Here is a 16,797-nt window from a genome sequence, read left to right on the forward strand (position 1 = left end):
GTCTGAGCAGGCCCACATTTGAGAAGCGGCTCTACACAAAAGCCATGAGGACTGTCTCTCCATCCTTTGTTCTTTCTGAAAGCGTTTACTGAGCACTTGCCACTTACCATGCCCTGACTTCTTCGGAAGGTCTTGCAGACTCTTGGGGTGGGGAGGATAGGTAATGTAGGGGAAGAAAAATAATTTTCCCTCTACCCTTCTAGTTTCTCAGCTTGGACCTCCAACAAAAGACAGATTAACAAGAGAAAAGCAAGTTTATTGAGAAAACTCAGGAAAACAGTAATTCTCAAAAGAGGTGGCTTAGAACTCTGGCTTATGTAACATTTCAACAAGGAGCAATACGTTTTTAGAGAAGTGACAAGACAAAGGAAAAGGACCTTGAGTCTCTTAAGGGAAAGCAAATTGTGGGAAGGCAAATATATTGGAGACTAATGGTAGATAAAGTCTAATTAGTAATGTTTGTTATGTAGATTCCTTTGGTACCTTGTCTAAGCTGATAAGCGTCTGAAGCCCTCTCCTGGGAGGAACTTACGTCCTTTCTGGTGGAGAGGGGTGGAGGGACAGCTTTGTAAATTTATGTCCTGCTTTTAGTCAGATAGGGTAGAGCAGAGAGCTTTTCTTGTATCTGTCTGCTTTTCAATCGCCTGTAGCTGGAAATAATCCTTATGCCAACAGGACATCTTTTGGGTGGCATGTTCTGCTACCCTTCAGTCGTTAGTGCAAATATGTCTGAACGCACACACAGGCGCTGTAACCGGTAAAATCATAAACGTAACCTGCTAGGGAGAGGAGAGAGCACCTGCAGTGGGAAAAGCCTGCCATGAGAGCCACTGACTTGTTTAGATTTGAACTTGCTCCCAAGGAATGAATATGTATTAAAAAGGCCTTCCAAACAGGGTGGGCGCAGGTGTGCAAGAATGTATCTCTTAGGACAATAGTTTAGTTCTTTGATCAGAGCAGAAAGCAGAAGGAGGGAAAAGAATGTTGGGAGATCAGACTGGTCAGGGACTGGGCTTTTGAAGACCTGCTATATTAAAAATGTTTAATCTGTTCTTTAGACAGTGGGGGGCTACCAGAACTTTTTGATTATGGAATTGACGTGATCAGATTTACATTTCAGAATATTTCTGATAGCAATAAGGAGAAACCACATAAATGTAGGGAGACCAGGGACAAAAGATCAGGGAGACCAGATCCGTGGCTTTATTTTCCTTATAGTCATCCTTTTGGCGGGCTCTATCTCTTGTTTTTTGGGGTTTTGATATAACTAAGTTTTCTTTTTTTCCCCCTCCAATGTGTGTGCGTATTTTTTTATGTCTTACTGATTTTCTGTAGTATTTGCATAATAACACCGAGTATGGCTGCTTTTAGTTTAATTATGCCATGACTTAAATATTGACATTGACTTTCCATCCTAATACTTTTGACATCTTCTGTCTTATTTAGTCATTTAAAACCTATTTCTTTTTTTTTTTTTAATTTTTTAGTTCAGGGGTACAAGTGCAGGTTTGTTGCATAGGTAAACTTGTGCCATGGGGGTTTGTTGTACAGATTATTCACCCAGGTATTAAGCCTAGAACCCATTAGTTGTTTTTCTTGACCGTCTCCCTCCTTTCACCCTCCTCCCTCCAGAAGGGCCCAGTGTGTGTTGTTCCCTCTATGTGTCCATGTGTTCTCATCATGTATCTCCCGCTTATAAGTGAGAACACGCAGTATTTGCAAAACCTATTCCTTTTTATTGTCAAATCCAATTGTAAAAATTGGTCATGCTCTTTTTTGCACAAGATTTTTTTTATTGCTTTTGCAAGTAAAATATCTTTCATTTAAAAACCTATCGTCTGTAGCTTTCCTCCTATTTTTCTCTCTCAGACAGTCTTAAGGGTCAGAATTCTGTAAGATTAAGAAAGGTAGGAGTTAAAGGATTTTCTCTTTGTCTTTTAAAATTAGTTACAAATTGAATCAGTAGGGAATTTCATACCATAGTTTTTGCTGGGAGTGAGTGGTGGTCCCCTGTGTTTATCAGTCTGTCTGTGCTCATTAGAAACTCAGGGCCATCTGGAGGAGGTCTTGCTACTAATCAGTTTTCTTCTCTTCTGCCCATTCTGCACTTTATTATGTTCTAGTGAAGGCTTTTAATGGAACAAGTTAGGAAAACTGGCTGGTCTGGGGTAGGTGGTAGTGGAGATTGGAGTTCTAGGTAAGGAAGGTAAGCATTATAGGAGGGTAGACATTAGGCATCAGGTTGCATGGGATCAAGCCAGGTTTAGAGTAAAAGGACTATCAACCAGGTGTGGCAGCGTAATCAAAGTGATAAGGTGGTGATTGGCGTCAGTTCAGTTCAACAAAAATTCATGAAGTTCATCCTGTGAGCCCAACTGTGAGCAAGGCTCTGGAGACACACAGGTAAATCAGGAAGCTCTCGAGGAGTTTGCAGTCTAATGGAATTACAAACACTGACCGAGAGTCTGGATGTGGAATTGAAACACATTTTACAAAGAGTTGAAGCAATAGCTAGAGTTTAGCTGCTAAGAGTCTTGGAAGTTGTTAGGACTCAGCTATCCGGACACAGGCAGGGGATATGGAGCATGACCGTCAACAGGCTGCACCTCCAGACACAGGTCGTTAGGGAGTGGAGGGGCAGCAGCAGGTGAGCGGGATTTATAGCAGTGACTCACTTTCTTTGTGCTTCTATCTGTGCCGGAGTCAGTTTTGCACCCATGCCTAGGAACATGAGTCCTCAAGTAGAAAGCAAAAGTGTAGGGGCTAAGACCTACCCTATCAGAAACTCTGGGGCTGATGCTGAATGATTTTTATTTCAACCATCCCTCCCAGTGATTCTGATGTGAAAGTATGAGAACTTTTAGAATATTTTTCCCTCCAATCTATTTTTTTCCCTCAATGGGAGGAATGTGAAATTATACTGTCAGGTCCTTTTCTTATCCCCTCCCTCTGTGTTCCACACTGTTGTAGTCACAGCTTTTAGGTAATAAAAATATTAATGCTGATTGTATCTCTATGCTGAGATATAGGTTGAAGAAAACCTATTGTTAATAAAAAGCAGTTTCTTCAGTATGTTTTAGATACTGCACACTATCTTAGATTCTCCATCTAGTTATTTATCTTCCAGTAAATCATCTCTCAAGCACTGCCATCCAAAATGAATTTTAAAAATTCTCATTCAGGAGTATTAAATATAATTACTGATATTGTACCTGGCATTGCCTTAGTAGTCTTTCACTGTGTTACACGTTAAGTAGTCTCTTGTGTTCTTGCTTAGGAAGATAATTGCCATTTATAATATTCTTCCCACTAGAAGATACATTCTTAATTCCAAACAGATGACTTATAATTAACTTAGGGTACACAGCTTGCAAGCTGAAGAAGTCCTGTATGTAAACTCAATGGGATATAAAGATATTTGACAGTAGTAATGTTTGCTAGCTGCTCATAGATACAGACCGTTTTTCTTATGGGTTCTTAAGTCATTAATTTCAATTGTGCATCTCCCTTAACAAGAACACATAAAGTATTTTTGTTATTATACCATGCCTTTGCCTTTAGTTTATAAATACTTTGAATCAGGAAGTTGAAGTGGTTTTCTGAAGACTATACTATCAGAAGTAGGTGAACCCTAGATCCATCAGTTTCTCTTGTGTTTTATCAACGAATTTAAGTTGATTCTCAATCCAAATAAAAACCCATTATCAATATCTAAATACCATTGTAAGTAGCTATAGCTGTAATGAAATTGTTTCCCGGAGAATCAATGGTAATTGCATCATTTAAAGCTCAGAATTGAGACGGGATTATAAATGGAGCCTAGATATGCTGGTTTACGCAACAGTTTACAAGAAGATGCCTAATTTTTGTTAACAGTGAAACCCAGAACTAAAAGGAAAATCAACTGGGATTTAAAAGAAAAAGTCCCACATGATTAAATACTTAGTAGCTACAGAACAACGAGGACAGATAAAGACTTGTATTGCTTAAGATTCTTTTATCAAATGTTGCCATAAGAGAGGGAAGGCAGAACTATGAAATTATTGAAGACCAGGATTACCTAAGGTGCTGTATTAGGCCTCTCCAGAGAGAGAGGACCAGTAGGATGTATGAGAGGGGATTTATTAGGGGGAATTGGCTCACATGATCACAGAGGGAGAGAGGTCCCACAATAGGCTTTCTGTAAGCTGGAGGGCCTATGAATCCTGTAGCATAGCTCAGTCCAAGTCTGGAAGCCTCAGAACTGGAGAAGCTGACCTTGCAGTCCCGAGTCCAAGGCCTGAAAGCCCCAGGAAGCCCACTGATGCAAGTTCCAGAGTCCAAAAGACAAAGAACCTGTACCCTGATGTCCAACAACAGGAGGAGAAGACGTCCTGCTGTGGAAGGGGAGAGAGAGCAGAGAGAGACAAGCCTTCTCTTTTGCCTGTTTGCCCCAGCGGGGCCCCAGCTGATTGGATGGTGCCCACCCATACTGAGGGCAGGTCCTTTCTTTCTCTGTCCACTGACTCCCGCACCAATCTCCCCTGGAAACGCCCTCACAGACATGCCCAAACCAATGCTTCACCAGCCATTGAGGCCTCTCAATCCAGCCAAGTTGACACCTAAAATTAAACCATCTCATTTTAACTTTTGAAATAGTCAAGGAAAAAAACAAATGAGGTACCTGATTCAAATATTATGTTCTTAGAATTTCTGGTGAGACTACTGCATGACCAAGTACACAGTTTGGAATCCAGTACTTCTAGTTTGAAATGGGTGGTGCAGATCGCCTTATTGAAGAGTAACTCAAAGAATGCGTACCTCTCTATGACAGAGAATAATAGGGACATTGGCGGCAATATGATGAAAATATTTTTGAAAGTTTGACTTAGGGAGCTTATTCTAATTATTTTGTCAGAATTCAAAGTGTGATGAATTATTCCAAGTCTAGCAACTAATAAAACTTAAGATTCATTGTTTTAGGGTTTTCTTGCAAAGGGCTTCCTAAGTCCACTGAAAACAGTGATGCACGTCATGCCATCCCAGGTGGAAGTTACAGATATTGTCAGTGGTTTTCTCCCAACATAAAGTTTTTACTTTTAAACCAGTGCAGGTCTCTGATTAAATGTAAAAATAAAATTGTGTTCGTTGTCCTTGATGTCAAGCAAAATAAATAAAGACGAATAGAACAAAATATTAACTAAAACTTTTCCATAGGTAAAAAGAAAAAGTTTCATTGATTGAGGAGAAGTAAAAAATATTTAGAAGGTAACATTTAATAGGAAATAGAAATGAGGAGTGATTGCAAAAATAATTGGGCCATATCATAGATATTGTTAATTTGGCTAGGAGTCTGAATGATAGATCTGTAAACTAAAAGCTAACACAGTTATTTTTTTTCATTATAGTTGAAACTTCTGAGTATTTAAGGAACGAAGTCAGAAAATGGTATTTTCAGATGTTCCTGAGGAAACGAAAGTTCCATCATTGTAATAATCATTGTAATAATTTGCTGTTATCCATTATCTGTCATTTACTGACTGAGTTTGGGCTCAGTTCTCCAACTGCCCCAGCATAATAAACTGTGTAGGTCATCTAAGGAATTGTATTGCAGGCAGCAAGATAGTTTGAGTCTCATTTTTACTACTCCAGTTTTATCTTGAGTAATTTTGCAAGAGTAAGTGCTTGAAATACAGAGGGCACTATAACTGAGCAGCGTTGAGTCTGTGCGTGCCAGCAGTAAGTGAAAGCAAGGATCATTTTCGGCCTCACTGCTATCCTTATCTCATTTGAGTAGAGTAAATATCTCAAAGATGCTAGAATAAAGGTCTTGTGGGATACCTGGGTGCTGTTCTTGAATACTGAATGCATGAGACCTTCATTAACCAAGAGAACTAATTGAAGACACTTTTCCACCCTTCTCCTTAGGGATCTGACAAACAATCGAATAGGATGTCTGAATGCAGACATATTTCGAGGACTTACCAATCTGGTTCGGCTGTAAGTATATCTTTTCTTTCCCATTAAAAGATAAGGAAGCATTTGAGCCAGTACCTAAATATGTATGAAACTTACGATATATTTAATTATAAGTAGCAACTGTAGGGGTTTTAGAAGCCATAGGGGACAAGGAGCTCACAATTTAATTATGGGGATGTAATCTCAGAATATAATGCTACCTTACCACACCACACACATGGACACATGTGCATGTACACCACACACACACACCATATAACACAGTGTAGTACATGCAACAGAGAGCACATTCATGCTGAGCGGTATGATCAAAAGCTTTGCTAGTCTGGGAAAATTTCTAGGAAATAGTAAAATGTGAGCTGATGGCCCAGAAGATTTGCAGAGATCTGGATAGTGAGAAAGAAAAAGAAGCCAAACTAATGATACATGAAAGTGGGAATGAGAACAAGGCCGTTTGTCAAGGGGAAGGCTGGTGGACTTGGAGTAAAATAACCATTTGAATTGTGCCTCTGACCATGTGATCTGCGGTGAATTGTTTTGACTTTTCTGAACTTTTCTGTTTTTCAACTACACAGTAGGATTAATAGTAGCTCAAAGTTATAATGATTATTTAAAATTTATCTATATCCATTTATTATAATTTATATAGAATATAAATGTAGAAGAACTTTGTATAAGCCATCAAGTATGTTTATATCTGTTTTAAAAAAATAAAGAAGTTTTAAGCCAGGAACAGTGGCTCATGCCTGTAATCCCAGCACTTTGGGAGGCCGAGGCAGACAGATGACTTGAGGTCAGGAGTTTGAGATCAGCCTGGCCAACATGGTAAAACTCCATCTCTACTAAAAATACAAAAATTAGCCGAGTGTGGTGGCGCATGCCTGTAGTCCCAGCTACTCGGGAGGCTGAGGCACGAGAATTGCTTGAACCCAGGAGGCAGAGGTTGCAGAGGCTGCAGTGAGCCAAGATTACACCACTGCACTCCAGCTCTGTGGGTGACAGAGCAAGACTGTCTCAAAAAAATAAAAAAAAGTAATAAAGAAGTTCTGTTTGGGAGTAATTAGACATAAGGCTGATTATTTATAATAGAGTTTATTTTGAAATGTATGAAAAGCAGATAGGTAGGGGCTTAGAACTGACTAAACAATAGGAAGCCACTGAAAGACGTTTGTGTTGGAAAATGGCATGAAATCATGTTTTAGAGACAGGCAGTCTGGGAATAGGGTTCCGCATGAAATGCTAGATGTGGAGTGGAAGGTCAGTGTAAGGATTGTCTACTTGCGGTTCTTTCTCCCTGTAGGTTTTTAGAATGTTTCTTGTATTTCAGGTTACCTTTGAAAAACCAATTAGGGGCTTAAATGATGAGATTCTTTCATCTATACAGTAAGGGAAGAGACTTCAAATCAATTATTAGAGTAGAACAGAATGTTTGTGCTGCATAGGAAATTTGTAGCTGTTTTCAGTGTGTCCTTTCGTTTTCAGGGAAAGGTATATGGCCTGATTTTTGTTTTTTAATAAAAGACTGATTTGATGTGCAGCTTTACTCATGACTTGAATTTAGTTAAATCAACTGCTGCTTAACTCCTTTGTAACTGCCCTGCAAACATTTCTGTCTCAGTGCTTTTTAAAATCTCTTCTTGAGATTTTTGTATTTTTACTTTTTTTTTTTTTTTTTGGGATGGAGTCTCGCTCTGTTGCCTAGGCTGGAATGCAGTGGCACAATCTCGGCTCACTGCAACCTCCACCTCCCGGGTTCACGCCATTCTCTGCCTCAGCCTTGTGAGTAGCTGGGATTACAGGCACCCGCCACCACACCCGGCTAATTTTTTTTTGTATTTTTAGTAGAGATGGGGTTTTGCCATCTTGGCCAGGCTGGTCTTAGACTCCTGACCTGGTGATCCACCCGCCCCAAATTCCCAAAGTGCTGGGATTACAGGCGTGAGCCACTGCGCCTGGCTGTATTTTTACTTTTGAGGACTGCGTTAGAATTGACAAAACCATATGTCTGTGAAGGAGGCTTTTATGTTTTTGGACAGCTATGACTGAAGTAATGAAAAACAAGGTAGTAAACTGGAGCCTACTATTTTGTTGATTTTAGTTTTAGATTGATTTCTAGCTTTGGCCTAGGGATTTGACACATCAGCAAATGTTCTTTAGGCAAAAGAGCTGGGTGGGACAGAGCTTCTGTTAAAGCAGGTTGCTATTTTCTTGGTATTTCCTTTGCCTCCTTTGTCAAGAACTAAAATGTTTGGTAGGTTTAGAACTTGGGTTGTCTCTTACATTTTTACCAATTATACCTGTTGGGAGAATTTATACATCACAGAACACAATGAATATCATCCATGTAAAACGTGAAAACATAAAAATAACATTGCCAAGCTTCCCACTTTGAGATTTGATGGAGATGATCTTATAGTTCATGTCATAATAGATTATAGTGGCCTTTAAATTTGATTTATTTTTATTTTTATATGGATTTCTGGGGTACAGGTGCAGTTTTGTTACAGACATAGTGGTCAAGTCAGGGCTTTTAGGTATCCATCACCTGAATAATGTACATTATACCCATTAAGTAGTTTCTCATCATCCACCCTCCTCCCACCCCCTCATGCATGTGATTCTCCACTGTCTATCATTCCTATTGTGGATCTTCTAAATGGAACAGTCTGTGGCATATACAGCAGTATACCTGGCCTACATCTTTTAAATACTTTTTAGGCCGGGCGCGGTGGCTCACGCTTGTAATCCCAGCACTTTGGGAGGCCGAGGTGGGCGGATCACGAGGTCAGGAGATCGAGACCACGGTGAAACCCCGTCTCTACTAAAAAATACAAAAAATTAGCTGGGCGTGGTGGCGGGTGCCTGTAGTCCCAGCTACTCGGAGAGGCTGAGGCAGGAGAATGGCGTGAACACGGGAGGCGGAGCTTGCAGTGAGCCGAGATCGCGCCACTGCACTCCAGCCTGGGCAACAGAGCAAGACTCTGTCTCAAAAAAAAAAAACAAAAAAAAAAACAAAACTTTTTAAAGACAACATGGCAATTAAGGAAACTTCTTACCATTCAGCATTGTGTTGCAGTGACATTGCTTATCATAATTTGGGTTGGCACAGGTCTAGAGCTGTGGATCAGGAAACTTTGTTTTGCATGGGCTGCTACTGTCCCCAGATTTTTGAGCTCTTGAGCCAGGCCATATCCCGGTTGTGAAGGATGATAACAGCTCGTATTTCAGAGTGAAGAACAGCATTTTCTCAGTCCAATGAGTAGAAAAGAGAATATGATTAGGAATGGAGCATGCAATACATTTCTTAGATTAGGAATCAGAGATCTTCCTCTTACTGTTTCCCACCCAAAAGAGAAAGTATACAAAAAGAAGGAATTCTAGAGTGGATCACTGTTCTAGCCGTTTCCTCTGGTAACTCTTCAAATGGGGACCTCAAACTGAGTGGGTCCCTTAGCCAAGGAGGTTGGCTAAGGGATGATGAGACTTTGGCGGACAGCCTAGGCATTCTCAGCCAGATTTCTCATCATTTTTGATCAAGTCTTGGCTTTGGAAATTTAAGTTAAGAATTTTTTTTTAAACCCTTTCTTTAAGTGTGTCAGAGGCCTTAGTAGACATGGGTGGGGTGGGGGTGTAAAATCGATTAATCCTATATATTGATCTCTGCCTTTGCTGATGGAGAAGTTCTCTTGAACTGTCTCAGAGAAGTATAGTCCTACTTGTAAAGGTTCTCACTCTGTCCCACTGTAACAGTGGACATAACTGGCAGACCAAATTGGGAGCCAGTAATGGACTTCTGTGAAGCCTGTGTCCTTCACTTAGGAAGTTAATTTGCAGAGAAGTGTCAGGAGATCTACAGACCAAAATCTCTGTCAGGAGATCTACAGACCAAACTTTGTTCAAATTGTTCTTTATGATCAATCTAATACCTGTATTTTTTCCTCAAGAGTTATACCTTTAATATTTCCCTATCAGAAATATATGTATTTATAAGAACTTCCCTTTACAATTTCCTTTATATGAAAACCCTTTTGTGTGTGTATGTATTTGTATATAAATACGTACATACAACTTACATATATATGTTTGTATAAAGAACTTCCTTTATACAAAAAAGGTGGTTGTTACTGAGTAATAAAATCATATGAAGGAAAAACTAGATTTCCCTTCATCATTTCAGTCACATCATCCTGAGATAACTTGTATTAATGATCTAGTATATATATATATATATATATTTTTTTTTTTTTCTGTTATACCCAGAAATGCATAGACACACATACAGAGCTTTAAAAATGCTCTGTACCTGGCAACTCAGTTTAAAAATAATTTACCAACATATTAACATGTTTTTAATAGAGTAAATGTTTATTTAGTTCATGCTTGTCAGTGGCTACAGAATATTCTAGGTATAGAACAGATTGTAACTTAGTCATTCCTCTGTAGATGGAGATTCCATTTAATTGCATTTTCCCTTCCTTTACCAAATCTGCCCTGATAAAGGCTTCTGTATAATAGATGATGCATCATATACACATGCAACTCTTAGGAATTCAAATGTATCTATTTAACATAAAATAAGTAAATAAAGTCAAATTAAGTGAGAGTAAGAAACAACAATGGCCGGGCACAGTGGCTCACGCCTGTAATCCCAGCACTTTGGAGGCCGAGGCGAGTGGATCACTTGAGGTCAGGAGTTCGAGACCAGCCTGGCCAACATGATGAAACCTCGTCCCTACTAAAAATACAAAAATTAGCCAGGCCTGGTGGCATGTACCTGTAATCCCAGCTACTCCGGAGGCTGAGGCATGAGAATCACTTGAACCTGGGAGGCAGAGGTTGCAGTGAGCAACTGCACTCCATCCACTGCTCTCTAGCCTGGGCAACAGAGTGAGACTTGTCTCAAAAAAAAAGCATAAAGGGTGGGGGTGGGCAGGTAATTCACCTGCTGCTCCATTCTATGAGCTTATTGTGATACAGGAGCAGTGACTTTGCTCTTGTCATTCTCAACTCCCTCTTAGTTTTATTTATTTACGTATTTATTTAGTGAGCATCTCAGAGCTAGACTGCGATTGTAATGTTGTAAAATATGTGTCATTGCTTATGGCCCCCAAATCCAAGCTAATTACTTCACTTGTGTTCAGCCATACAAATGGCAATCTGTTCCAACACTCAAGGAACAGTTTGCGTTGGGATTTACTGAGAAGATGGCATGTCCTTCTCTAATGTGATCCCTTCCTTTGTGATTTCCAAGGGAAATATCTAATAATATGCATATTAGAACCGAGTGGTTCCTGTAAGATGCAATTTTTTTTTTTTTTTTTTTTTTTTTTCGGAGACAGAGTTTCACTCTGTTACCCAGGCTGGAGTGCAGTGGTACCATCTTGGTTCACTGTCACCTCTGCTTCCCAGGTTCAAGCAATTCTCCTACCTTAGCCTCCCAAGTAGCAGGGACTATAGGCACACACCATCACACCTGGCTAATTTTTGTATTTTTAGTAGAGACAGGGTTTCACCATGTTGGCCAGGCTGGTCTCAAACTCCTGACCTCAGGCAATCTGCCCACCTTGGCCTCCCAAAGTGTTGGATTACAAGTGTGGGCCACTGCACCTGGCCCAATTCTTTTCTTTATACTTAAGTCCTGCATTTGTAGGATAGGTATTTATTTCTAACTCACTGTTATGGAATCTTGCAAACATTTAAAGAAAATCGGAGACAATTGTACATATAAGGAATGTGTGTGTACCCATTGCCCTGTCTCAGCACTTGAGTTTTACCTACCATGTCTTGTCTTCTAGCATTCATTATTTTAAACATATTTCAATAAACATATAATTAAAATGGGATAGCTTCATAACATACACAGTTGTTGATTGTAATTGCATCTAAGTTACTTTCTTAAAAAAAAATTTTTTTTTTTTGAAATGGAATCTCACTCTGTTGCTCAGGTTGGAGTGCAGTGGTGCAGTCCTGGCTCACTGCAGCCTCTGCTTTCCGGGTTCAAGTCATTCTCGTGTCTCAGCCTCCTGAGTAGCTGGGATTACAAGCACACGCCACCACACCCAGCTAATTTTGTAGTTTTAGTAGAGACGGGGTTTCACCATTTTGGCCAGGCTGGTCTCAAACTCCCGACCTCAGGTGATCCACCCACCTCAGCCCTCCCAAATTGCTGAGATTATAGGCGTGAGCCACTGCACCCGGCCAAAATGATTTTTATCTTTTTTATTTTCTTAAAATCATCGTGATGTATACTGCCATGGGCACACCTTTCTCACAATTCACATTTGGTGTCTGCTCTGATAGGCCAAAAAAAAAAAGACATCCCTTTCCTCCTTTCAATTTGCAAATACTCTTTTCTGTTTAAGTTCCTAGGTACTTATTCTGTGAGAATCACTGAATCCAGCCTTTTTCTTACAAAAAAATTATAAAATGTAAAAACCAATCCAGTGTTGTTCTTGCTGAAGGTCATTGTAGGTTAATTTGTAAAGTGTTGGCCATTGTGTGATATCAGGTCTTCCCATCCAGGAATATGTTGCTACAGGTATCCCAGGAACAGCTGACCTCTCCCTGATCAGTTCTCTTCCCAGCTCCACTTGGAAATCCATCTGCCCGATGGTCACTCTCTCTCACATGTGAAGGATTCAGCCCAGATTCCAGAGGAGAAGTTGCAGGACTAAGTTGCAGGACTCCGGATTTCTATCCCATCCTCTGCTGTGTTCCACCCCCCACCTCATTTCTAGAACTCTAGGTCTAAATTCTACCTGTTCTAAATTCTACCATAACAGGCGTAGAACAGATCTTGTGGAGGCTGAGCATATGCGATTTTTCCAGAGCGCTCAGTCTCCTTTTAGCATTAGAAGTCCCCTGAAGTTGAGGTGTACATCCTGAGCAATGAGCAATTATTGAGCACCATTTATACTCCAGCATGTTACTGGCTGTACACGGAGGTGCATACACACACAGGCCCTCCTCCCCCCAGCTCTAGAGCTCATTGTCTGGTATGAAAGAAATACTTCCGTCAAATCGTTTTGGGTGTAACAAACCACTCACATTGTAGAATAGGGGTTTCTGAGTTCCATTCATTCAAAACGCTGCAAGACTCAGGTTATGTATTGAAGCCTGCTAACACAGGATGGACTAGAGAAGTGATGTGCCCAAGAGCAACGTGGAATTATCTCCCTAGTCTCTCATTTTAAGCCCTGAGGTCATCCTGCTCTCCTCATGATTTTCAGTCATGTTTAGTACACTACTGCTGCTGATCACTGAGGCCATCCTTTTCCTTTTGTTATTTTTTAAAGTTTTAATTATTTATTTTCTATTTGTTTTTACATTTTTATTTGTTGCTTTCTTAAATTAGATGCAAGTGAACACTTAGAGTAATTCTAGTGGGAATTCAGTAGGGTACCTTTTAGGTTCACCTGGTATTTGACAGAAAAATTCTTATCTAGCATTAATATGCTTTTAATAATTGTATTTACTACTTTGTATAAGGTGAAGCATAATTTTCTTCTTCACCCTTGGAGGAAGTATTTGCTAATCGCTCCCTCTTTATAAGCACTGAAACTTTCATGACTTCTTTATAACATTATTTAAGGACTGTAGGATGCTTTAGAAAATACGAAATAGGATAAAATGATAGATAATTGTATTTTTAAAAGTGGAATTGTTTTCTGTCTTTCAGAAACCTTTCAGGGAATTTGTTTTCTTCATTATCTCAAGGAACTTTTGAATATCTTGCCTCATTACGGTCTTTGTAAGTAAGAATTTTTTTCTTTTTTTTTGATTTTCATGTGTTTTTGAAAATTAAAAACATTTATTATGTGGTTTCAGAGACTTTGTGAGGACAATTTTGTCAAGGTAGAGTCTCACTTGAGAGCTTGCATTCACACTGAAAAACATACAGTAAGCCTGAATAATGTGGTTTAGACTAGGACAACTGTTTTCTCCTTAGGATACCATATTACTCTAATCTATATTTAGAGTAAGTAAACTGGTAATTGTTTCTTTTTGACTTTTTTTTCAGATCATAAAATGTTGCCTTGTTTGACTAATTAAATTTCCAAAGTATAAAATACCCCTTCCTATGAAGAATTTGTAAGAATATTTTCTACTTTAGGAATTTAATTTTATCCTGTAAACCTACCTCCCCTCACCCCCCACTTAAAATCAAATTTACAGCTTATTACTGATGTTTCTAGGGATATTTATTTAGAATGCCTACTTTATGAAATCAGTTTAAGTTCTGATTTACACAGTTTCTTGTAGCTTTAGAATTGGTTGATTTTTTTTTCCCAGTTTTGTTAACTGAGAGATTGCATAGAAGTTATTTTGAAAGTAACTATTTTCAGATAAACCTTAACATATCTCAGACTATAAATTACCTAATTTTATTGGAATTACAGTTAAATATAATGTTTTTCGGGTTTTCATTGTGAGTAATTTGTGGGATTGAGTGTCTTTCTTCCAGGGAAAGAGTTTTTCTCTCCTGATTTCTCTCTTCATGTACTGTGACTTCTCTCATCTCTGTTCCTTTACTACACCTGTCATTTAAATCTCATTTAGGAGTCTTCCTTGGGATGTAGCTAATAGCTATTAGGAGCCCCAACCAGCTTCTCACCATCAGAGCAGGCATGTGTATGTACTTCTGGAGTTACTTTGGCTCATACTCCATCTTGTTTCTCTTTTTGGCACCCTTACCATTCTTATCCAGAAGACTACCTTTGAGCAGAAACATCTCCTTTTGGCATATTTAGTGGGCTCAGGTCAGCCATTTCTGCAAAGATTAGGAAATAAAAAAGACAAAAGCTAGTCTGACTTTTAAGACCCTGGGTAGCAGGAACGTGGAAAGTATTTTCATCCCCAAAATGGAGGAAATTGCGTGTTTTTACCTGGTAGTGTTAGGAACTGACCATAAGGTGGTGCTTAGGAATTAGGAGTCTGTCACGTCCTCCTTCTGGTATTGTTTAAATTTATTTTCTATGCTGTATTCCATCAGATCCCTTTTCTTTTTTCCTTATTCTTTTTTGCCAAAACTACTGAGGTGAACCCTGAGCCAACACTCTAGCTGTGTTAGAAGCACACACACTTAACCATTATTACACTTTGTTGATTTATTTTTATAGAACATCTTGCATTCTATTTTAGTTATGCTTACATTTTGATTTTTCTATTATATGATGCCCTCCATATTGGCAGGAACAGGGTCCTGCATTTATTGTTATTAGCTGGACTTAGCAAATGTGCGGCACATGAATAGTCAGCACTTAGTAATTATAGTATTTAAGAGATTTTGTGCTTATATCTCAGCTTTGTTTATCTTTTCTTCTTCTTGCGCCCAGGTGCAAAATTATAAAGCTTTTTGTCTCATATAAAGACATTTCTTTACTATCTTTTATATCAAAGCTGAGGTATTCTTACTTATATGCTTTTGATTTGTTGGGTCTTTATCTCTTACATTTGTAAATATCTTTAGTGTCACTTGGTGCATAGCAGAATGGGGTCAGAAACAGTCCCTACCCTAGGGAAGTTCACAGTCTAGTTAGACATACAGAATATAGCCACGGAAAACAATCTGTATTGCTTTAGGTTGCTGTTTGATTGCCAGAATCAACAGAGTTGGTAGGCATTTAGGCCAAGAATTTGACAATGATGGTGGAAAATTGGGGATGGCTTCAAGATTCAATATTAATGCCACACACTTCATGATAAATGAGTAGAAGCTTGATAGACAAAAAGGAATGAGATTTGGTATTCTAGAACTCTGGTGTTCAGTGGCTTGTTGCATAGAAGAGGGATATCTGCCAAAGAGTCTTTGTTTGCCTACCAGATTTCATCCAAAGCAGAAACCCGGAATCAGCAAGAACAGTGTTGGGGTCCAACACTCTGCAATTCAGCTCCTTGGAGAGAAACTGTAGCTAGTTGCTGAAATGTACTTTAGGCGTGGTATGGGTGAACAGTATTGTGCTTGCCACCGGAAATGTAACCCAATATAAAACAAAAGTGCTATTTAATTTTAGTCACTAGAATCTCTAAGCTGTATTTGCATGTTACAGGGAATTCCAGACTGAGTATCTTTTGTGTGACTGTAACATACTGTGGATGCATCGCTGGGTAAAGGAGAGGAACATCACGGTACGGGATACCAGGTGTGTTTATCCTAAGTCACTGCAGGCCCAACCAGTCACAGGCGTGAAGCAGGAGCTGTTGACATGCGGTAAGGGAGAAATCCAAACTGAGAAAGCATTTACCATATTTTGACTTGCTACCATGTTTTTCTTGACAAATTGAAAGATTCTCTTTATACTTGGACAGAACTAGTGTGCAGCCAGTAATCATTATGGATTTGATAATATTTAGTTTATGCCAACAATTAAGCTAGCTAGATTAAACGACTTTTTTTTTTTCAATTGTCTTTAAGGTAGCTGTTTTTAGGTTCACATCAGCTTTCTTTATGCAAACCAGTTTCAAAGAATAGATTTTCAGATTTTCCGTCAGTTGGCAACTCATGAATTTGTCTGTAGTAACACAGTCTCAGGGTGCACACATCCTGTGTGTGGGTGGGAATGTGAATGATACAGCCTTTTTGAAGCAACATGTTTCAGTGTTCTTAAAAGGCTGATACAGGCAGGGCACGGTGGCTCACACCTGTAATCCCAGCGAATAACTTGAGGTCAGGAGTTTGAGACTAGCCTGGCCAACATGGTGAAACCCTGACTCTACTAAAAATACAAAAATTAGCTGAGCATGGTGGCAGGCGACTGTAATCCCAGCTACTCAAGAGGCTGAGGCAGGAGAATTGCTTAAACCCAGGCGGTGGAGGTTTCAGTGAGCCAAGATCATGCC

At 39.3% G+C, this 16,797-nt stretch overlaps 1 protein-coding gene across 2 annotated transcripts in view; it reads left to right on the plus strand.

The window, feature by feature from the left end:
- The window catches only part of ADGRA3 (adhesion G protein-coupled receptor A3), a 131,510-nt gene that overhangs the window by 55,698 nt on the left and 59,015 nt on the right, over window positions 1–16,797 (plus strand). For both annotated transcript variants that reach the window (XM_003258532.3, XM_030801127.1), the window contains exons 4-6: window positions 5,908–5,979; window positions 13,637–13,708; window positions 16,008–16,168. In XM_003258532.3, coding sequence (XP_003258580.2) covers window positions 5,908–5,979; window positions 13,637–13,708; window positions 16,008–16,168 — 305 coding nt within the window. The remainder of the gene's footprint in view (window positions 1–5,907; window positions 5,980–13,636; window positions 13,709–16,007; window positions 16,169–16,797) is intronic.

This window comes from Nomascus leucogenys, chromosome 20 (genome assembly GCF_006542625.1).
Source record: "Nomascus leucogenys isolate Asia chromosome 20, Asia_NLE_v1, whole genome shotgun sequence".
NCBI lineage: Eukaryota > Metazoa > Chordata > Mammalia > Primates > Hylobatidae > Nomascus > Nomascus leucogenys.